The following is a 24,398-nucleotide window of genomic DNA, read 5'->3' on the forward strand; positions in this document are numbered from 1 at the left end:
CTAATGCAGGCATGCAGTGTGAAGGACCGCCCCTCTGTCTTCCTAGCCGGAGACAGATGAGCCATAGCAACAGTCTTTTAAGGAAGCAGTGGAAAGGGACAGGAGACATTAATAAAAGCTGTTATTATAAGGTAATTACAGATCTTTTGACAATCATTGACAGACTAACTCAGGTATACATGCCTATCTCTAATAAACTAGCAAATAAAATAAAATATTACAGTTACACTTTAAGTAATTAATACAGTATTTATTATCTAGTTTTTAATTAGATAAATACTGTATTGATTACTTAAGAGCCGTCCACTGGTTTGATTAATATCCTCTCACTGTATGTGCATGTCTGAAATATGAATTTAGAGAAAAGTGTGCCTGTGATCAGTAATCTGAGTGCTACTTCCACAGGGGTGCTCTAAGCTCATCCTGTGACCTCTGTGCCCCAGGAACATCATTCATTCTGTTCATCCCAGCAGCCTGATCTTACATAAGTACATCACCCCTCAAACAAAACCTCCTACAACAAGGTTCCATAGAATATATATAGATATAAGAAAAACTCACACAGGCAGAGCTGTCATTCAGTGTGTGGGTGCAGAAGCATCTCGCAGGCTTCTCACTGTGAGCTCCGGCAGGATTTATATAGCTTTCACATGAAAAAACTGAATCTAAGCAATGAAAACTATATATCCCAGACTGCATTGTCCCTCTTTCTGTCCTTGGTTGCTCTTCAAATAGGAAATAGAGACTTTAGGAGGAGAGAGGATCTTAGGGTGCAAAGGTCCCCAAGCCTGTCATGCGTGATAGACTAATAAGGGTCCATTCACACGTCCGTTGTTTCTTTCCTGATCTGTTCCGTTTTTTGCGGAACAGATCTGGACCAGATCTGGACCCATTCATTTTTAATGGGTCCTGAAAAAAAACGGACAGCTCAATGTCTGATTTTTTTTCAGGACCCATTGAAAATGAATGGGTCCAGATCTGTTCCGCAAAAAATGGAACAGATCAGGAAAGAAACAACGGACGTGTGAATGGACCCTAAAATGTGTTTTGCACGCGCTTGAGAAAAAACTGAATGTGGTACCCAGACCTGAACCTGGACATCTTTACTGAAGTTCGGGTTTGGGTTAGGTGTTCTATTAATTTTATTATTTTCCCTTATAACATGGTTATAAAGGAAAATAATAGCATTCTTAATACAGAATGCTTACTAAAAGGTTGCTTGAGGGGTTAAAAAATAGGACCTTTGATGACGTCATCGTGCTCACCACATGAACAAGGTGACGTCTGCGCAGGTCCTGCTGAATGAAAATAGAAGATCCTTCTATCTTCATTCAGCAGGACCTGCGCTGAAGTCACCGCACCCACCACGTGGTGAGTGCGATTACGTCATCAAAGGTCCTTTTGCAGGTCCTGAAAGATGAAGAAAGAAGATGCTGGCTGCGCAAACAAGAGGATGAGGTGAGTTAATTATTATTATTTTTTTAACCCCTCTAGCAACATTTTAGTAAGCATTCTGTATTAAGAATGCTATTATTTTTCTTTATAACTGCATGTCGGAACTGCACTTTGTAACGGACATGGAATGAAAATACGTTTGTGTGCATGAGGCCTAATATGTATTTCTATTTGGCTTTTTTAGGCATTGCTCCACACTGCCTTGACGAAGGGACGGTGCGCAGTATCCACGTGGAGCAGATAAATGGCAAAGAATGGGAGAAAGCGATGAAAGAGCACAAGACCATTCGCAACATGTCAAAGTCTTGAAAGCGTCCAGACAGTTGTTTTATTCCTTGTCATTTTTAGGTTTCCGTCCATTACTAGTTTTATACATTACTGCCATTGTGGCCTGTGTTCAATTTAGTGAATTAAATCTTTTCTATACATTCAATGACATTTGTTTTTGCTTTTTTCAAAACATGTAAAACCTGCTAATTGTTATAAAAAAAAATAACAGTTCCCCCCTTAGAGCTCATGCACACGGCCCTAGCCTGCTGGCCTTTTTTCTTTTTACTCCTTAACAAATGTCCTATCCTTGTGCCCAAAGGACAAGTATAGGACATTTTCTTTTTTTTTTTTTGTGGGGCCTTTCGTGGCCCTATTGAGATGAATGGGTCCACATCTGATCTGCAAAAAAATAAGTATCGGATGCGGAACAAAACTACGGCCATGTGCATGAGCCCTTAGATGAAGTGCAGCCAGAAATGTGTGTATGACTCTGTTCACATTGTCATGTGTCATAGTGCTATTGTTTTGATGGCAAAAACATCGCATCACCATTCTTGACATCAAGTGTGACAGAATTGCCCGTGGAGGCTTCAAATCGTCAGAGGCAAATGTGACCCTGTGTATTATACTGTATTGTCTTTCACTCTGCTGGTTTCTTTCCATTCTTGCTGAGGAGGTGCGTTTTTCCCGATGTGAGGTCTTCCCTCTCTTCTCTCCTTCATGGTATTTCCCTGAAAAAGTAAGAACCTGCAGCTGCATCCCCCTCCTCCCTGTATATTTAAAGCAGATTATTTGGGGTGTGCAAGTTTCTGAACAATTACAGAGAACCTGCAAGCAGTGAAAGAGAGGAAAATGACACATTTATGTCAACCAAAATAATAGCAAATGATTCCCATCTTATAAAGTGATGCCCTATTGTGAGGATGGGTGGGGGTCCATCCTCTGGGACTTCCACCCACTCTGAAAATGAAGAGACTGGTGTAGGCCTGCATCCCTTCATGGATTCATGTGAATAAAACGCAGCGCTAGAGGACGCAATCTGCCATCACTTTATAAGATGGGAATGTCCCTTTAAATAATTTTCTATTGCAGAAAACATGCTATTGTATCTGAGAAGTGCTAAAATTCCATTTATATTTTCTTGTATTTAGAATCCACTCCTGCATTTGGCTTTAAATGGCACCTTCAGAAGTTGCTTAAAACTCACAGTATGAACAAAACCATCACTTGATGTCAGTTATGTTTCCTTTTTGACCTATACTTTGTTACGATACTATACTATACTGAACCTTTGGTGTGTAGTAGTCACTAAACATTTTCTACAAGATTCCCATGCTGTAATAATAAAAATAATAAAATTCAAGTTGTTTTTTTTTATTTTTTGTTCCTTGTATTTTGATTAATATTTTCTGTTATATAAAATCCCAACAAAAAGTTGCAGTAGTATATCACTGTGGAATGCTCCTAAAAGTGTTATAAAACAATCCAAAAATTACTTCAAGGCAAAGTAACATTTCATTCTGTAGCAAAACAATACAGAACATCCTACACGTACTGACTGATGGGTCGGACCTGCAGCCAGTGTATTGTCTGAACGTGTGTTTAGCACGACTGGAGGGGGTTATCACAGGTTATATTTCCCAATGTTTTGGGGTGTACCCTAATTTAAACAAAAAAAATAAAAAATTAATGCCAGTGTTGGCTACCTCCTCCACCGCCGCTTCCACCTACACTGCCACATCCACAGCCTCCTCAACCTCCTACTCCATATGGACCTCGTCCTCCTAGATCAAGATTATATATATTTTTTTTAAATGTATTTTATGTTATTTTAAGTCATTTCCCTATCCACATTTGTTTGCAGAGCGCTTGCCATGCTCTTAACCACATTTTGCTGCCATTTACAGCCCTCTTGCCCTTTCCATGAAATTTTTACAGCCATTTTAGTGCTCAAAAGTTAGGGTCCCCATTGACTTGAATGGGGTTCGGGGTCAAGCTCGGGTCCCGAACTTGAACTTTTTTGTGAAGTTCGGCCGAACCCGAACATTCAGGTGTCCGCTCAATTCTAGTTGCTATCACTGTAATACTGTTTGTGATGATAATGAGATGACTGCTACTGTGACCCCAGGGGTGATAATGCTTATATAAGAAATCAGCCATATTTTTCTAATCCTGTTGAACACCTGAGAACTGATTTTAGGATTTTTTTCATGCAGATAGTGACATGGAAATAGGGCAGTTCCATCGCTCTGTGCTTAGCACTGGTGTACAGGATACAAATCATCTGACCAAAGACAAGTAGTCCAGTTTACTCCCACACTCTAAAATGATACTGACACATTTATTGTCTTTCTGACACTAGTTTGTAGTTGCGTATGCTGGGGAGAGATCTAATAACCAAGTATAAATATATCAGAGGGCAGTACAGAGATCTCTCCAATCATCTATTTGACTTGTGAGATGAGGACATCCATCTTGTCTACAACAACATAGAGGAGGATTCTTTACGGTAAGAGCAGTGAGACTATGGAGCTCTCTGCCTGAGGAGGTGGTGATGGTGAGTACAATAAAGGAATTCAAGAGGGGCCTGGATGTATTTCTTCTGTATAATATTACAAGTAATACTAGAGATGGGTTGTAGATCCAGAGATTTTTTTTTTATTATTGTGAAGGGGTTTGCTTTTCTCTAGATCTACATTGCAGGATCATAGGCCAAACTGGATGGACGTATGTCTTTTTTCAGCCTTGCAAAATATGTTAGGCTGGGTTCTTCAATTTCCCTTGTTCCTCTCCATTATAGGAGCAGAATAACAAAAGCATGAGAGCTGTCAAATTACGTAAAAAAGACGCTCAACGGACCCATTTGACTATAATGGGATCTGTTGGGTTTCCATTAGAAAACCCAGCATTTCGATGGACAAAATAGCACAGCATGCTTCACTATTCCCATATTTCCCCTACAGTCCCCTATTTTTGATGGACAGTGATAAAGGCCCCTAATGGAGCCATTTAAAGGGGTTGTGCATCTGCAGGGGATTTGGCAGACCTGTAGCAGACCGGAAGCATAGTTGCGTTGCACTCCCAGGATGCAAACTTCTGTTTTGAAGCCGCTGCAGCCAATCAAATGGCAATGTGTTGCACAGGGAGCAAGTCGCCTCTGCAGCCAGTGACTGGCTGCAGCTGCGTCAAAACGTAAGTTTACATCCTGGGAGTACAGTGGAGCAGCCAAGACCAGGGAGAGAAGGAGCTGGAAGCAGGTAAGTATGCTTCCATTCACAAGTCTGCAACCACTATATTCCTGGCACAACCACTAATGGAGGAAAGTGGGAATTGTACTACTCGGCTCCAGATGCACTGTGTGAGCAAGACACGTAAAAAGAATTTCCAATATAAAATGGACCCAATGTTGGTAAATGGACATTTTTTTCATAACACGTAGAAAAATCCCACTAAGGGCTCACACAACCGTATGTATTTTGCGGTTCACAAAACATGGATCTGCAAAAAATACAGATGATGTTCGTGTGCATTCCATATTTTGAGGAACAGAACAGCTGGCCACTAATAGAACAGTCCTATCCTTGTCCGTTATGTGGACAATAATAGGACATGTTCAATTTTTTTGCAGAAAGGATATGCGGACGTACGGAAACGGAATGCACACGGAACGGACATGGAAAGAAAGTACATTCGTGTGCATGAGCCCTAACAGTCACCTGGTCAGTGATGTAAAATATTGCAGTGATCAGAACACACTGTCCACAGACATGAGAGAACGGAGGTCAGAGGCCAGACGAAGCGCAGATTTGCGCGAAACGGCTGTCGCCGCTACTCTGTCCGTGCACATGCATACCTGCTCCTGCCTACTGCTTTTATGAAGTACCAAGAATAAAGGATTTTCGCTACAGCAGTGGTGAGTGCCGCCCTTCTTTTTGCTTTTCTTCTCCATTTTCGTATACCATGGGACTTATACTTTAGGGCAGAGCACCACGTTCAATGGCTGTACATGTTGGCAGAGTCGCCTAGCATCCCGTGCACTCCCACGCCATACACAGCAGTGCCGCCCTGCTCTCTTCTCTCTGTTCATTTGAGAGAACAGATGTTTGGCCCAAAAAGAAAGTGAGAGGATGTCAGACACAGCCATGATTCCTAATGCAAGGGAACTAGGCCATCAATATCCGATAGGCGGGGGTCCAACCCCCACTGATTGGCTGTTTAAGAGCAACTCTGGCACCGGAACTACACAGCTCCGTCCACTGTGTAGTTCAAGTGAATGGGAGCAGTGCTGCAGCGAACAGCGGAGGTGCCGGAAGTCTCATCCACAACGATCTGACATCGATGACCTATGACGAGGTAGGACATCAATATAAAAGTACCAGAAAATCCCTTTAAAGAAACAAAATGTATACTCAAATCCCTTGGAAATGTACCATTTTGGTTATCTAGTTCTTTTATTTAAAAATTTTGAGGTAAAAAAACCCCCAGTAGTGTAGTCAGTGCCACCAATAAGCATCTGGGGCTAGAAGCCACGTTTTCCATTAAAACGATGTAACATGGATGCCAGGGCGGCGATGTACAGAGGAAAGTCCACTGCTTGGCAGACAATCAATGATAGCGGAGAATGCTCAGCTGTCCTTTTCTGCTTTCTTGTCTTGTAAAAAATGCAATGAGTTGATAATCATGTATCGCGAGAAGAACAGGTAGATGTGACGAAACCACAGCAGTTGACTCTGATGGTGCAGCATTGCCTCCTGAAACACAACAAATATTGCATGGGAAATCCATTTCTAAAATATAGTACCTGGGGGGAATTTATCAACCCCGCACCCCAGTATTCTGTCTTCAAAAAGTTGCGAAATAGGGCTCTTGCAACTTTTTGCACCACTTATTCCTGTTTTGAAAAATAAGTGGGAAAGTGGGACTGATTAGCTATATTAATGAGGGGATTTATTAGTGAGACTTGAAAAAAAAATTTGTTGCAAAAAAGCCATTTTATCAGGGAGGTGGTGTAGAAAAATGGAGCAGCAGTTGTAGACAAAAGTGTTTCTAGATGCTCCAAATCTAAAGGGGACCCCCGCTGATCAGCTGTTAGAAGAGGTCGGGAGCTCCGTGAGAGCGTGGCCTCTTCCTAGGCCATGTGACGTTACCCTTCATCGGTGACATGGCCTAGGCCCATTCAAGTCAATAGGGCTGAGCTGCAATACCAAGCACAGCCGCTATAAAATGTATGGCTCTGTGCTTGGTAAGCTGCAAGGAGCCCACAGCGCTCCCCAGACCTCCTGTGAGCACAGCGGCTCCCTGAAACAACTGAGCGGCGGGGTGCCAGAACTTGGACCTCCGCCAATGTGATAATGATGACCTATCCCAAGGATAGGTCATCATTATCTTTACCCAGGTAACCCTTTTAAAGCAACCTGTGCTGTTTTATAAATCTGGCACAAAGTACGCCAACGGAGACTCAAGGAGAACCAACCTCAAATATTTAGGGTTGCCATCTGGCTGGTAACTCACTGGCCAAGCCAGTAATTTAATGCCCCTTCCGGTGCCATTAATCTTTTTCTACCGGCCAGTATTCCTATATGGACTGTTACTAATGAGCGCTTCCATTGTGAAGTGCTCATTAGTACAGCCTTTAACTCCCCCCTTGTGTTAAGGAAAAAAATAAAAAATAAAAACTCAGCTCATCCATTTGATGGCGCCGGGGTCAGGACCTGTGCTCCAGCGTGATGACGTTTCACAGCATTGACTGGAAGCAGCGAGTGTTGACTGCAGTGAGATCAAATGGGTGAGGCGAGTTCTTTTTTTTTTTTTTTTTGCACAAGCAGAGAACGAAGGCATTATTAATATTGGGGGGGGGGGGGGGGGGGCACTAATGGAGGTATTACTATTACTGGGGCCACTAATGGGGGCACTATTCATTCTGGGAGGGTGCTAATGGCATTAATATTAATGGGGAGAACTAATAGGACATTACTATTACTGGGGGCACTATTAAATCTGGGGGGTGCTAATGGGGGCATTATTAATTCTGGGGGGGCACTAATGGGGGCATTACTATTACTGGGGGCACTAATGGGGGCATTATTAATTCTGGGGGACACTAATGGGGGCATTACTATTACTGGGGGCACTAATGGGGGCATTATTAATTCTGGGGGGCACTAATAGGGGCATTAATACTGGGAGCCACATTATGACAGCCATCTGAAAATGGCTGGCCTGGCTATTTCCACCAGACCTATAGTGGTCAGTGAAGAGGTGGCCATGCTTTAATGGCTTGCTGTCCATTCACCACTATGAAACTTCCAAAAATAGCCAAGTGTGTTCTCTCGGCTATTTTAGAAAGTCCGATAGCAATGAATGGAGAGCAAGTCACACATGCACAGTGTGCTATCCTTCACTTTGAGGGCCCCGTTGTGCCGCTATCTGACACTGATGGCATATTCTAGCAATATGGCATCAATGTCCCAGATTGGATTGGCCATTTAAAGGGTTATTCTGATACCTTTATTATAAACAGTTGTGGCATATCAAGAGGATTTGATATAAATGCCCGATTAATGTGGATCACACCTCCGGGACCTTCACCTATCTCAAGAACGGTTCCTTCTTCCCAACCCCAATCGCCCGGGTGTGGTGGCAACAAATTTCCTGCACATGTGGGATTTCATCTACTGAATGCAAACCCTGGATGTCATTCACTGACTGGAAGGGCTGGAGGAGACATTGAAAACTGAGAGGACCTTAAACAAAGTTTATTAGACATTTGCCTACATTTTTAGTGTTACCTTGGCCTGTCTGTACTGCCGTCCGGATGATATAAAGAGCACGTCTTGGCCACAGAGCCAGCTCAGCAGTAGATCGAGTACCGAGATGTATTTCCTGAATACGCTGACAGACTCCAGCACCAGAACAGCGCACCCTGCACAGATCAACATGGACAGACCACCCGTTAGATTTATGCAGTTTGGTGTAAAATGCATGGCTGCTTCCTTCCAGAAACAGTGTCTGATACCGCAGCTCAGCTCCACTGAAGTGAATGGAGCCGAGCTGCAATACCACACAACACCCGTAGACAGGTCTGGAGCTGTTTTTGGAAGGACTCAGCCACGATTTTTGAATCCTGAATAAGTTATTTACCTCCAAACACAAGGGGGGAAAAAAAGAAATTATTTACTTGTCAATTAAATATTTTGGAAAATCTCTAAGGGCCTGTTTACACGGCGGATTTTGACAGCAGTTTCTGCCTCGGTTGTTCACTTTGAATGCTGTGGACCCGTTGGTGCCTTAGTCCCACTGAGCGGCATTGTCCTTTCTTGGCGGTCACGGCTTGGAACCACTGGCCCATGAACTGCAGCTACGTCACGGGGCTACCGGTGGAATTTTGGCACGGCGCCCTTCAGGTGCGGCCTAATTGGTTGCATGCGTCCAAGCCAAGCCATGCCCAGCAGAATTGTGTTGTCACTGGCTGCTGTGGGTAGCCGTGGCTTGGACGCGTGTGGCCAGCTACACCTTCAGGCCGTACCCTTAGGATCTGGCGGGTGGGATTACATACTATATAGATACAGATGTTCATTATACAGCCGTTATATGAGGTCCTACGGGACTACGGAGCCTCTGAAGCCCCCTACAGTGAACAGATACACATTTCAATCATCTCCATCAATGATTACTTATAATGAATGGAAAGAGAGTCATTTGCCTGTTTCTCCCGTGTTAATATTTAGCAGGACTGTGGCACTGACCTGACATGGACCCGATAAAGGCACGGCTATACGCCTGCTATTGACGTCACTGGAGATAAAAGCAGTAACATTTCCATATAATGACTGAAATTATCCAAGAGATGGAGCTCTTTCCATGGGATCGCAGATAGCACAGGGCGGGAGACTACGGACTTACTTCTCCTATGAAAAATGCTTTTCCATTCTACATTTTGTAATGCTGTTCATGGGTAAGAAGAAAGGTGACTTATTGCAGCTAGAGAGTTACAGGCTGGCATGCCATGGGTTAAACAATGGACAGCAGCCGACAGTCAAGCATGGAGTGAACACAGGGAATACAAATGATGCTTCGGGGACTTCATGCTTTGTGCAGTCCTGTAAATGTCTGCTATAGACCTGACGATGATATTAACCCTGTATATGTACGGTGTTATGCGTCTGTGGGTGTATGGATCGGGCCCACCTCATACATGGCGGGTGCCGGCTGTATGATACAGCCGGCACCCGCCCGCACAGACAGGACGCAGCGATCGCGCCACCCCTGTCATTTAAACCCCTCAGGTGCCGCATGCATTCAACGCTGATCGCGGCATCTCTGAGTGAAGGCAGGGGGATGAGGTTCCCTCTGCCTTCCGATCGGAGTCCCCACAGTGAAATTGCGGGGCTCCGATCGGTTGCCATGGCCGCCTAGATGCTGCTGAAGTGATCCGGGACTGCCAAGGCTTTCTCCATACTGGGCTATGCACGAAGCATAGCTCAGACTGGAGAGTGTAAAAATAGACCTCTATTAGGGTGAAAACAGGAGAGGGGATCAAAAGATCCTATGTACTAGGCCCCTAAGGGATCTAATAGTTATAAGAAAGAGTGAAAAATAAATATAATAAAAAAAATATATATATATATGAAAAGTTTTAATCACCCCCTTTTCCAATTTTACATATAAAATTATATAAAACAATAAAAAAATTTAAATAAACATATTGGATATCGCCATGCCATTTTTTGTCAACTTGTCCCCCCCAAACAATTAAATAACGGTAATCAAAAAGTTGTGCATACAACAAAAATGGTACCAATAAAAACGACTGTTTGTTATAAAAAAAAAAGCCCTCGTACAGCTCTGTAGACCGAAATATAAAAAAGTTATGGCTGTCAGAATATAGCGATGCAAAGAAAATTTAGATTTTTCAAAATTTTGTATTTTTTTAAAAGTAGTAAAAAAAAAAAAAAAAAAAAAAAACAACAACATCTATTCAAGTTTTGTATTGAGCCACAGAATAAGGATGTCATGTAATTTTTAGTGCATAGTGAACGCTGTGATGTCAAAACCCCAAAAACCTTGGCAGAATTCTTTTCTTTTTTTGTAAATTTGCCAAACAAAGAATTTTTTCTCGTTTTATAATACAATACAAACATGGCAAATGAACTGGTGGCATTAAAAAAAAATGCAACTTGTCCTTCAAAAAATAAGCCCTCATATGGCTATGTGAACGAAAAAAAAAAAAAGTTATGGCTATTGGAACGTGGGGAGGAAAATTCCAAAATGTAAAAATGAAAATAGGCCCGGTCTTTAAGGGGTTAAAAGTGCTGCCGATATGAACTAATCATTAACATATCATATCGCTCCTTCATAGACATGACCTGAAATCACACACAGCACGCCAGCATTGCAATGGCAGAGCTACTACAGCTCCATTCTGGAAACCATCGATGGAGGAGAAGGGTAAGGCTAGGTCTACACGACGACAATAAGTCGCGCAACAATTTTTATAATGATAGTCTATGCTGTCGCAATGCGACATGCTGCAACTGTTGCAGAAAAATCCATCTCAAATGTTTTGCAACTGTCGCGTCGCAGTCACAGCGCGACACCATAGACTATCATTATAAAAATTGTCGCGCGACATAGGTGCAACAAATGTCGTTGTGTAGACCTAGCCTAAAGGGTCTCTTTATACAGCGCTAAAACACGTTGGTACAGCGCTTGGACTGAAAGTGATTTCCAGCTTTAAATCCACTGGTAGACACGTAAAATGACACCGCTTACATCTACTGAACACAGCGGTGGAGATTTACTAGTTAAAATGCACCAGAATTCTGGTGCAATTTGCACCAAAATAAAGGCGTACTTGTCTTGCACCGCTTTTTCGCCTCATCTGACAATGTTTTGTGACGCTGTGTTAAGGGGTGTGGCTTACGGTGCGACAATGAGCACCAAAATTGTATTAAAGTCTGTTTGATAGTAAGTCCAATAATAAGTAATAGCAACTTAGACTGAACAGTCTAAAGATGCACCGAATTTATCTCCCAGCAACAGCCACTGGCACATCTTTAGAGCGGCTAGTCGCACTTACATTGGCTAAAGTTGGGCATACACATAACCCATTGATTTTGGCAGTACCATACGACCAGCTAATGTGTTTGGGAATCTCATGCCTGTCCCCCGATGGCAGATGCCGGAGGAGTTAAAGGGGTTGTCTCACTTCCGCAAATGGCATTTATTATGTAGATGCAGTTATTGCAAGGCACTTACTAATGTATTGTGATTGTCCATATTGCCTCCTTTGCTGGCTGGATTCATTTTTTCATCACATTATACACTGCTCGTTTCCATGGTTATGACCACCCTGCAATCCAGCAGCGGTGGTTGTGCTTGCACATTACAGGAAAAAAGCACCGGCTTCTCTGGTGGCTGGGACTGTGGGAGTGCGCATAGGCCGGCCCTTTTTCTTATAGTGTGCAAGCACGGCCACCGATGCTGGATTACAGGGTGGTCGTAACCATGGTAACTGTCACGCCCTGCCCTGTGAGAGGCCTGAGAAGATCTGACAGACTTGCTACACGTGAGTCTATCTGACAGAGTGTTCTGTTTCTCTTTGTTGTGGTTTTGGGCAGGATCCCACCTCCCCACAGGTTCTGCTCATTAGCTATTTAGTGGTGCTATTTATACCCGCCTCTCACTATAGCCCTTGCGGTTTATATTTGCTTCTGGAGTTCTCAGCTGGTGTTTGGTGGATCTCCTGCTCCCCGTCCGTCTTAAGCTAAGTCTTACTCCTTCCCTTTTGTTGTTTGTTCTGGCTAGGCCTCAGGAAGATGCTGGTTCCTGCATCAAGCGTTAGGAACCGGTTGTCTTATCTCCAGCTCCCTAGCTGAGGGTTTGTTACAGTTTCAGCTAGGCTTAGGTTCCAGCGCATGAGCACTTCCACCTTTAGGATTTGCTCATGTTGTCAGTAGTAAGGGAAAGACTCAGGGATTGTCAGGTGGTGACCTTTCCCTGTTCCCTAGCTTTGGGGCCTAGCCTGGTGTGTTGTTGCTTTTGTTGTATTTGGTTTGCTTCCCTTCCCTCACCTACCGTGACAGTAACGAGCGATGCATAATGTGATGGAAAAATGAATCAACCCAGTAAAGGAAGCAATATGGACAATCACAATACATTAGTAAGTGCCTTGTATTAACTTTCTCTATATGGTAAATGCCATTTGCTGAAGTGAGACAACCCCTTTAAAGGGATTCTGTCATGAGATTTGAGCCCTATAAGCTAAACATATGGCCAGGTCCGTACTAATAACATGAATCCTAAACTGCCCTTATTAAACCTGCTTGTGGCTCTATTAGCCCAAAAAACAGTTTTTTATAAGCTGTCACTCACCTACCTAAGGTGCCCAAGGGGTTTTACGTTAACCCAGGGTGCCAGCCCGCACCCCTCGCCGTCTGATGCCCAGCGCCGCCTTCCTCACCTCAGCCCCGCCTCCTTCAATCCTTCCATCCCTCTGCTAGATCCGGCGCCTACGCACTAGGCTCAGCCTGATGCGCCGCGGACTCCTGGCAGCGGCTTCGTTGAGCGAAGTGCGCATGCACCACCTGATGCCCATATGTGTGCTCTCAAAAAACATATTTTAAGACTAGTGTGAAAATTTAATGTTTTTAGGATTTTTATTTTAAACATAGTGAATTAAAAATGTAGGGGGGAAAAAAGTCATTTTCTTATGACACATTTCATTTAAATTTCCGCAGAAGCTTAAAGTGATCTAAGTGTCATCCAGTAGAATTGAAGGAGGTCTGGGCATAATATGTCTAAGGGCTCATGCACACGAACGTATTTTCTTTCCGCTTCCGTTTTTTTTTGTTTTGTTTTATTTGCGGACTGTATGCGGAACCCTTCATATCAATGGGTCCGCAAAAACAACGGAAGGTACTCCGTGTGCATTACGTTAACATGTCCTAGTATTGTCCGCAAATCACGGTCCAAGGCCCCATTCAAGTCAATGGGTCCGCAAAAAATACGGAACGCATCCGTATGTCATCCGTATTTTGCGGATCCATACTGTAGAAATGCTATGCCCAGCCCATATTGCTCATGTGTTTGGTGATTAATAAGTTACTGTTTCCGATCCGTAAAAAAAAGGATCGCATACGGAAACCATACGGCTATGTTTTGTGGAATAAACGGAACGGAAGAGGACTTAAATCAGAGGAAAAAAAAACTCAGATATGGAACAACGGATCTATGAAAAACGGACCGCAAAACAACAACGGTCGTGTGCATGAACCATAAGGGTCCATTCACACGTCCGTATGTGGTTTGCGGATCCGCAAATTGCAGATCTGCAAAACACGGACACTGGCAATGTGCGTTCCACATTTTGTGGACCGTACATCGCCAGCACTCTCATAGAAAATGTATTTTCTTGTCTGCAATTGCGGACAAGAATAGGACATGTTCTATTTTTTTGCGGAACGGAAGTGCCGATCCGCGGATGCGGACAGCACATTCCAGGCCCATTGAAAATGAATGGGTCAGCACCTGTTCCACAAAATTGCGGAACGGATGCGGACCCATTTTGCGGACGTGTGATTGGACCCTAAGGCCTCATGCACACGACCGTTGTTCTGGTCCGCATCTGAGCCGCAGTTTTTGCAGCTTGGGTGCGGACCCATTCACTTCAATGGGGCCGCAAAAGATGCGGACAGCACTCCTTTTCTTGTCCGTTTTGCGGACAAGAATAGGCATTTCTACAATAGGCCGCCTGTTCCATTCCGCAAATTGCGGAAGGCACACGGGCAGCTTCCGTGATTTGAGGTTCCGCAATTTGTACATGAGCCCTAAGGCTGAGTTCACACTTCAGTTATTTCCATCAGTTATTGGAGCCAAATTCAGTAATGAACCCTACTCATAGATTAGGTATAGGCTACATGCACGCGTTGTTTTTCTCAGCGTTTTTTTGGGCTGATCGGATGGTTAGCCATGCATTTCTATGGAGCCGTTAAAATTGTGGTGTAATCAACCATTTCTTTTCCGCGTCCGCTGTCCGTGTTTCCAGTCCCCCAAAAAAAAGTATTGCATGTCCTATTCTTGTCCGCAATAAATGTTTTGCGGACCCATTGAAGTCAATGGGTCCGCAAAAAAATGCGGATGACCAACGGAAGCTATCCGTATGTCATCCGCATCCGTTTTTGTTTGCGGATGGTTGCTGGGAAACCTGTATATATATGAAATTATAAGAATTACAGCCTTCAGGTTTTTTTTGCGGACCGCAAAGAAACCCTGAAGACACACGGAAACACAACCTACAAAATTTGCAGACAAACGGAACGGATGTGGATGTAAAAAAAACAGGAACACGGATCCGCTATTTGCGGCTGTATCATACAGCCGGCACCCGCCATGTATGAGGTGGGCCCGATCCATACACCCACAGACGCATAACACCGTACATATACAGGGTTAATATCATCGTCAGGTCTATAGCAGACATTTACAGGACTGCACAAAGCATGAAGTCCCCGAAGCATCATTTGTATTCCCTGTGTTCACTCCATGCTTGACTGTCGGCTGCTGTCCATTGTTGTTGTGTGCATGTAGCCATAATGGAACAATTTGTACCTGTTCTGTGTTTTTGACACACACCTGGTTTTGGCTCACAATAAGGGTCCATTCACACGTCCGTAGCATGTTTTGCGAATCCGCAAAACACAGACATCGGCAATGTGCGTTCCGCATTTTGCGGACCGCACATCGCCGGCACTAATAGAATATGCCTATTCTTGTCCGCAATTGCGGACAAGAATAGGACATGTTCTATTTTTTCCGGGAGCGGAATTGCGGACCCGAAAGTGCGGGTCCTCAATTCCGTATCCGGGCAACACATCGTGCGGCCCCATAGAAATGAATGGGCCTGCATTTTTTGCGGAACGAAATTGTGGACGTGTGAATGGGGCCTAACTGAAGTAAATAACTGACCAAATAACTTAAGTGTGAACTCTGCCTTACGCATGTAAATAAAAGCACATAAGTCATACCTTCAGGTAACTTTCCAGAGCTGTGGAGGGATCTATGAAAAAAGGGAGGAAGACACATTAATTGATGTAGAGCTCAAAACATGAAGAAACCAACACTTAAACACCACAAAAATCATGTCTACAAGAATACTAGTAATGCTCTTCCAGCGTATATGCCTAGCATTGCCCCAGTGTACACCTATCTATATAAATATTCTCTAATGCTATTTCTTACCCAGAAATACTCGTTGTTGTCTTTCGCCCAATTAGATGGGTAAAGAAAGCATCCACCATTTTAAAATCATTTATGTTTTCTTTTTCTTTGAAGGCCTGCATATGCATAAGTGTATTGTTGGCCAAACTCGCCATTCTCGGTGGATAATGTGTATGGGGAGCTCCGGATTCTCCCCCGAGAGAAGATGCTGAGGGAGACAATAATCGGGCAAAATGAATATTTTCTCCTGATCCTCTTGTCCTCTCGGGAGAGGAGCCACCACGAGAAGTCTCTAGCTGTGGCTTTCTCCTCTCCCCTATTAAATACACATACACATTTGGCCGAGCTGAATGTGCATGTGTATGGGGCAGCTGGGAGAAAGTCAGGAGAGATAGTTGATCGTTCGGCCAACAGCTATTGAATGTGTATGGCCGCCCTAACACTTTGGTCATGCCTGAAAACTTAGTAAAACCTGCTACTACCCCAGGTAACCATTCACAGAGGAAACTTCTTTGCCCCTGTTTTGGGAGTGTCCCTTTGCACAGAGTCTGTTGGATCTTACATCTCCTCTGCATTTCAGTCTGCCTCTCATCTCCCTGCATGTGCTGTTTAACCCATTAAAGAGAACCTGTCACCTGGACTTCACCTATCTAAATAATCATTCCAAAATCTTTAGTACGTCTCCCCAATCACAAATATTTTAGTTACATTTAAATCTGCCGCCTGTATAACTATTAAATCATCTTTTATTTATTTCCCGCCACATATGTAAATACACCCAAAAGAGTCATATCTTACTACTAGCAGCCGTAAGGAGTCATATCTTTCTGGAGTCAAGTTCCTCTACTCCGCCTTAGAAACGCCCACAGTTCAGAAATCTCGGGCATGCGCAGTAATTACAAACCTGAAAACGAGGCTGCGTTTGTTTTGGAACGCAACGCCATTTACGTTGAACCCAGCGTAACAGTTGATCGCAGTGAGGTAGGAACTCTCGCGCAGGATGTACTATGGCTGAGGAACAGGATTGTTGGGAACTTTCTAGGATGTTGTGGCGTGAGGGAGAGGATACAGAAAAGGAACGATATGATTGGTTACAGAAAAATTCAGGAGAGGGCATGCGCGAGACTTAGGAAGAAAGAACGAGAACTAATGCAGGTTATTTGCATAAGGGGGCGGGGAATAGGCGCTGACGTGGCTGTGAAAACGAAAGTATTATAATGAGGATAAAGGCGGGAAAGCGTTCAGGCGGCGAAATATTGGGAACTAGGGGGGCTGTTATTATGGATTCATCAATTGAAAGAGTAAGAGAAGAAAAGTTTTAAGGTAACTTTACTTTTATATGTATAAACAGGGTGACAGGTTCCCTTTAAGGACCGGGCTCATTTTCACCTTCAGGACCAGGCCATTTTTTGCAAATCTGACCAGTGTTACTTTATGTGGTGATAGCTTTAAAACGCTTTGACTTATCCAGGCCATTCTGAGATAGTATTTTCGTCACATATTGTACTTCATGACACTGGTAAAATGGAGTAAAAAAAAAATCATTTTTATTTATAAAAAATACCAAATTTGGCAATTTTTTAAAAAAAATTAGCAAATTTCCAAGTTTCAATTTCTCTACTTCTATAATACATATTACCGTAATACCTACAAAAATAGATATTACTTTACATTTCCCATATGTCTTCTTCATGTTAGGATCATTTTGGGAATGACATTTTACTTTTGGGGGACGTTACAAGGCTTAGAAGTTTAGAAGTAAATCTTGAAATTTCTCAGAAATTTTCAAAAACCAACTTTTTAAGGACCAGTTCAGGTCTGAAGTCACTTTGTGAAGCTTACATGATAGAAACCACCCAAAAATGACCCCATCTAAGAAACTACACCCCTAAAGGTATACAAAACTGAGTTTACAAACGTCGTTAACCCTTTAGGTGTTCCACAAGAATTGATGGAAAATAGAGATACAATTTCAGAATTTCACTTTTTTGGCAGATTTTCCATTTTAATATTTTTTTTACAGTTACAAAGCAAGGGTTAACAGCCAAACAAAACTCATTATTTATGGCCCTGATTCTGTAGTTTACAGAAACACCCCATATGTGGTCGTAAACTGGTGTACAGGCACACGGCAGGGCGCAGAAGGAAATGGAAGCCATACGGTTTTTGGAAGGCAGATTTTGCTAGACTGTTTTTTTGGACACCATGTCCCATTTTAAGCCCCCCTGATGCACCCCTAGAGTAGAAACTCCATAAAAGTGACCCCATCTAAGAAACTACACCCCTCAAGGTATTCAAAACTGATTTTACAAACGTCGTTTACCCTTTAGGTGTTCCACAAGAGTTATTGGCAAATAGAGATGAAATTTCTATTTTTGGGCAAATTTTCCATTTTAATCCATTTTTTCAAGTAACAAAGCAAGGGTTAAAAGCCAAACAAAACTCAATATTTATGGCCCTGATTCTGTCGTTTACAGAAACACCCCATATGTGGTCGTAAACTACTGTATGGGCACACGGCAGGGCGCAGAAGGAAAGGAATGCCATACGATTTTTGGAAGGCAGATTTTGCTAGACAGTTTTTTTTGACACCATGGCCCATTTGAAGCCCCCCTGATGCACCCCTAGAGTAGAAACTCCAAAAAAGTGACCCCATTTTAAAAACTACGGGATAGGGTGGAAGTTTTGTTGGTACTAGTTTAGGGTATATATGATTTTTGGTTGCTCTATATTACACTTTTTGTGAGGCAAGGTAACAAGAAATAGCTTTTTTGGCACCGTTTTTTTTTTGTTATTTACAACATTCATCTGACAGGTTGGATCATGTGGTATTTTTATAGAGCAGGTTGTCACGGACGCGGCGATACCTAATATGTATACTTTTTTTTATTTATGTAAGTTTTACACAAGAATATCATTTTTGAAACAAAAAAAAAATCATGTTTTAGTGTCTCCATATTCTGAGAGCCATAGTTTTTTCAGTTTTTGGGCGATTATCTTAGGTAGGGTCTTATTTTTTGCGGGATGAGATGACGTTTTGATTGGCACTATTTTGGGGTGCATATGACTTTTTGATCGCTTGCTATTACACTTTTTGTGATGTAAGGTGACAAAAAATGATTTATTTAGCACAGTTTTAATTTTTTACGGTTTTCACCTGAGGAGTGAGATCATGTGATATTTTTATAGAGCCGATCGATACGGACGCGGCGGTACCTAATATGTATACTTTTTTTTAAATTTATCTAAGTTTTACGCAATAACAGCTTTTTTTAAACAAAAAAATTATGTTTTAGTGTCTCCATATTCTGAGCCATAGTTTTTTTATTTTTTTGGGCGATTGTCTCAGGTAGGTGCTCATTTTTTGCGGGATGAGGTGACTGTTAGATTGGTACTATTTTGGTGGGCGTACGCCTTTTTGACAGCTTGCTGTTGTACTTTTTGTGATGTAAGGTGACAATTTTTTTTTTTATTTAGCACAGTTTTTATTTTTTATTTTTTACGGTGTTCATCTGAGGGGTTAGGTCATGTGATATGTTTATAGAGCTGGTCGATACGGACGCGACGATACCTAATATGTCTATATGTCTTCTCCCTATTTTTTTTACTTTCTTTTTGGAAAAGGACACTTTTTTTTTACTTGAAACTTTTAATTTTTTTTGTAAAACTTACATTTTCTTAACTTTTTTTTTTTCACTTTATTTTTTGTCCCACTATGGGACAGGGTCTGATCCTTGTTTCAATACAGCACAATACATCTGTATTGTGCTGTATTGAACTGTTAGGCTGGGTTCACACGAGCGTGTCCGGATTAGGTCCGGATGCGTCCCGGTGTGTTGCGGCAAAACCGCGCGAGTAGGAATGCAATTGCAGTCAGTTTTGACTGCAATTGCGTTCCGATGTTCAGTTTTTATCGCGCGGGTGCAATGTTTTTTGCACGCGCGTGATAAAAAACAGACACTGGTACCCAGACCCGAACTTCTTCACAGAAGTTCAGGTTTGGGTTAGTTGTAGTGTAGATTGTATTACTTTCCCTTATAACATGGTTATAAGGGAAAATAATAGCATTCTGAATACAGAATGCATAGTACAATAGGGCTGGAGGGGTTAAAAAAAATAAACTCATTAACTCACCTTCTCCTCTTGATCTCGAAGTTCCCGGTCTCTTCTTTACTTGAGTTGTGGGCTAAAGGACCTTTGAGTTGAGTTTACTGATGAGTTGTGGGCTAAAGGACCTTTGGTGACGTCAGATCTAATGCTCCAATCACATGGTCCATCACCGTGGTGATGTACCATGTGATTGGAGCATGAGATCTGACGTGATGATCGGAGTGACGTCACCAAAGGTCCTTTACCTGTAAAATGCTCACCACAGGTCCTGTTCAGCAAAGGAGACAGAAGGAGATGCCGGGCCGCGATCAAGTGGACTAAGGCGAGTTAAATTATTATTATTATTTTTTTAACCCCTCCAGCGATGTTTTACTATGCATTCTGTATTCAGAATGCTATTATTTTCCCTTATAACCATGTTATAAGGGAAAATAATAATGATCGGGTCTCCATCCCGATCGTCTCCTAGCAACCGTGCGTGAAAATCGCACCGCATCCGCACTTGCTTGCGGATGCTTGCGATTTTCACGCAACCCCATTCATTTCTATGGGGCCTGCATTACGTGAAAAACGAACAAAGAGGAGCATGCTGCGATTTTCACGCAACGCACAAGTGATGCGTGAAAATCACCGCTCATGTGAACAGCCCCATAGAAATGAATAGGTCGGTATTCAGTGCGGGTGCAATGCGTTCACCTCCCGCATCGCATCCGCGCGGAATACTCGCCCATGTGAAAGGGGCCTTAGTGTTCTACACTGTAAGACGCTAACAGTTGCCTAGGAGACCCAGCCTGGGGGCTGGGCCTCTTAGGCTTCCGTACATGACAGGCCCCAAGCCTTGGAATGGCTTGGGGCTGCCATGGCAACCATCGAGTCCCCGCCACAGCAGTGGGTAACCGCCGGATCTCTGCTGCTGATCGGGGGAACGAAGGACTGCAGGACGAGAGAGCTCGTCCTTGAGCGCTAAGTGCAGGCGATTGAGGACGAGCATTCTCGTCCTGGGTCGTCAAGGGGTTAAAAGACAAACTGTATGTTGCTCAACCATTCAAAGGATAGCTTTTTTATTTTTGCATATATCAATCAATAACTACACAGTTTTTATTGCACAGCAGCATCTTTTATAATACTGTAGACCTATGTTTGCCAACCTGTGGCTCTCCAGCTGTTGCAAAACTACAACTCCCATCATGCCCCAACAGCCTGCAACTATCAGGGTTGCTATGAGCAACAAACAGTTTGTCTTTTAGACAACACATGTAGGGAGATGAGAGGCAGACTGAAATGCAGGGGAGATGAGAGGCATTGATATGAACTAGTGCATGGTCATGATGACAGAAAGGTGACAACAATCACAGACATAACGATATATGAGGTTGACGTCTGGACTCCCCCTCACTGCCATATTTCCTTCTTATTTATCTGTAGCACGGCCATTATTCTGTATATTGCTGTGTGTCATCTGGAGAATGGCGTGCAGATATCTACCAGAAGAACACAGACAGAGAGAAAACCACAACACATGCATCCTAATGGTACGCAGGGTACAGTCCGTCATCCACGGGGGAGAGTGCACATGGGGGAAGTAAAATGGGTCGTATAGGATTACAAAAACATGGCTGCTTTCTTTCCAGAACAGCATCACATCTGTCTACATGTTGTGTCTAGCATTCAGCTGGACTGAAGTGAATGCAATAACACACAACCTGTGGACAGGGGTAGTCCTTTTTTGGAAGAAAGTATTTAACCTCGATCTAGCAATAGCCATATATTGTGCTGGGGGGTTGGGGGGGGGGGAATAAAGAACAGAAAGGGATAATTTTTTTTATTAACAGAACCATTTGCTCTACAATTTTATATTTCCTCTATACATGTCATGTTTATGGTATCATTGGAATGGCTTTTGTTAGATAAGAAATATCTTGTTCTTCTCCATATCATGTTAAGGGGTGTCAGCATCATGCACTGCTCACAGCACTAGGTAGGGTCTGTGGAGAGCACTACAAACATTTTTAGGACTTTTCTCAGGAGTAGTGTGAATATGTACTTTTATTCCTCTAGAATCTGCTCCTGCAAGTTCCCAAAGCAGGACCTCACTGTGAAGTGCTTTCTGCAATCGGCGGCTTCCCAGCCTCTCCTCTCTGCTGCGTGACAGCTGTAGCATCCAACCCGGAGACCACTACAGCTATCACTCAAGAGCAGAGGGTAGTATGTATGAGGAACGGGTGCAGACCCATTCATTTCTATGGGCCGCAAAATATGCGGACAGCAAACCCAGTGCTCCAGACTAAAAAAAAAATACCTAGTAGCCATTGGCTCCTGAGCTGAAAAATTTAGGAGCCAAATAAAATTTTTAGTCGCCAAATCGAAACTGAATCAAAATTTTGGTATCGTGACAATGCTACGCCGATCAGATTGGCGTAGGGTTGTTTCGATACCAAAATTTTTATTCGCTTTCGAAAAGTATTGCGATACTCAATACCAAGCGAAAAAAAAAAGCCGCGTGCATTTCGCATTTTATGAAACGTTCGGCTCATAATAGAACAGTCCTATCCTATTTTTTGGGGTGACAAGGTGACAAAAAAATGGCGAATCGCATGTTTTTTTATTTATTTATTTCTGTTACGGCGCTCACCGCATAAGAGATATTTTTTAATAATTTAATAGTTTGGACTTTTCGGACGCAGCGCTATGTAATATGTTTATTTATTTATTGTTTATATATTTTATATGTAAAATTGGGAAAGGGGGGATTTAAACGTAATATTTTAGGGTACTTTCACACTAGCAATTTTCTTTTCCGGCATAGCATTCCGTCACAGGGGGCTCTATACCGGAAAAGAACTGATCAGGCATATCCCCATGCATTCTGAATGGAGAGCAATCCATTCAGGATGCATCAGGATATCTTCAGTTCAGTCATTTTGACTGATCAGGCAAAAGATAAAACCGTAGCATGCTACGGTTTTATCTCCAGCGAAAAAAAATGGAATACTTGCCTGAATGCCGAATCCGTCCTTCCGGCCTGCGTATTCGCAGACCGGTAAAAATGTGTAAAAAGATACAAGACGGATCCGTCTGTCCGCATGACAAGTGGAGAGACGGATTCGTTCTTGCAATGCATTTGTGAGATGGATCCGCATCCGGATGCGTCTCACAAATGCTTTCAGTCACATCCAGATCGGCGGATCCGGCAGGCAGTTCTGACGACGGAACTGCTTGCCGGATTACACTGCCGCAAGTGTGAAAGTAGCCTTAGTGTTTGTGTTTTTTTACTTACTATTAGCTCCCTTAGGGGCTGGAACCCGTGTCCTATTCACCCTTAGGCCCCTTTCACATGGGCGAGATTTCCGCGAGGGCGCAATGCGTGAGGTGAACGCATTGCACCCGCACTTAATCCGGACCTATTAATTTCTATGGGGCTGTGCACATGAGCGGTGATTTTCACGCATCACTTGTGCGTTGTGTGAAAATCGCAGCATGTTCTATATTGTGCGTTTTAGGCCCCATAGAAGTGAATGGGGCTGCATGAAAATCGCAAGCATCCGCAAGCAAGTGCGGATGCGGTGCGATTTTCACGCATGGTTGCTAAGATAAAAGTCTATTCACTGTATTATTTTCCCTTACAACATGGTTATAAGGGAAAATATTAGCATTCTTTAATACAGAATGCTAAGTAGGTCAATTGAGGGTAAAAAAATATATTAACTCACCTCCTCCAATTGATTGCGTAGCTGCCGGTCTCCTGTTCTTTCTTCAGGACCTGTCAAAGGACCTGTGGTGACATCACTGTGCTCACCACATGGTACATCACATGATCCATCACCATGGTAATGGACCATGTGATGAGCTCAGTGACGTCACCACAGGTCCTTTGACAGGTCCTGAAGAAAGAACAGGAGACCGGCAGCTACGCGATCAATTGGAGGAGGTGAGTTAATATATTTTTTTATTTTTTAACCCTCATTGGCACTGCGCCACCAATGTTTATTATACTGGGGTGTTGGGGGGTGGGCGTACTGCGCCACCAATGTTTATTATACTGGGGTGTTGGGGGGGGGGGCGTACTGCGCCACCAATTTTTATTATACTGGGGTGTTGGGGGGGGCACACTGCGCCTCCAATGTTTATTATACTGGGGTGTTGGGGGGGGGGGGGGACGCCACCAATGAAGATAACTGACCTGTTAATACAAATACAGGAGGCGGGTGCCGGAATCAAATAGCCGGCACCCGACCTCTATGACAGGGAGCTGCGATCTGCGGCAGTTAACCCCTTAGGTACCGCACCTGAAGGGTTAACTGCCGCTGATCGCAGCTCCCTGTCATAGAGGTCGGGTGCCGGCTATT

General features: G+C 43.2%; 2 protein-coding genes across 2 annotated transcripts in view; one reads left to right on the forward strand and one right to left on the reverse strand.

Moving 5' to 3' along the window:
- Positions 1 to 2,009, forward strand: part of CENPV (centromere protein V) — a 36,162-nt gene extending 34,153 nt beyond the window's left edge. Inside the window, exon 5 of the mRNA XM_040423362.1 lies at positions 1,640 to 2,009. Within this exon, the coding sequence (XP_040279296.1) occupies positions 1,640 to 1,764 (125 nt within the window). The 3' untranslated portion in view covers positions 1,765 to 2,009. The remainder of the gene's footprint in view (positions 1 to 1,639) is intronic.
- Positions 2,010 to 6,133: 4,124 nt separating this feature from the next.
- Positions 6,134 to 24,398, reverse strand: part of PIGL (phosphatidylinositol glycan anchor biosynthesis class L) — a 142,734-nt gene continuing 124,469 nt past the window's right edge. Inside the window, exons 5-7 of the mRNA XM_040423361.1 lie at positions 15,750 to 15,781; positions 8,514 to 8,647; positions 6,134 to 6,476 (exon numbers count right to left, since the gene is read on the reverse strand). Of these exons, the coding sequence (XP_040279295.1) occupies positions 6,351 to 6,476; positions 8,514 to 8,647; positions 15,750 to 15,781 (292 nt within the window). The 3' untranslated portion in view covers positions 6,134 to 6,350. The remainder of the gene's footprint in view (positions 6,477 to 8,513; positions 8,648 to 15,749; positions 15,782 to 24,398) is intronic.

Source organism: Bufo bufo, chromosome 3 (assembly GCF_905171765.1).
Source record: "Bufo bufo chromosome 3, aBufBuf1.1, whole genome shotgun sequence".
NCBI classification, from domain to species: Eukaryota; Metazoa; Chordata; class Amphibia; order Anura; family Bufonidae; genus Bufo; species Bufo bufo.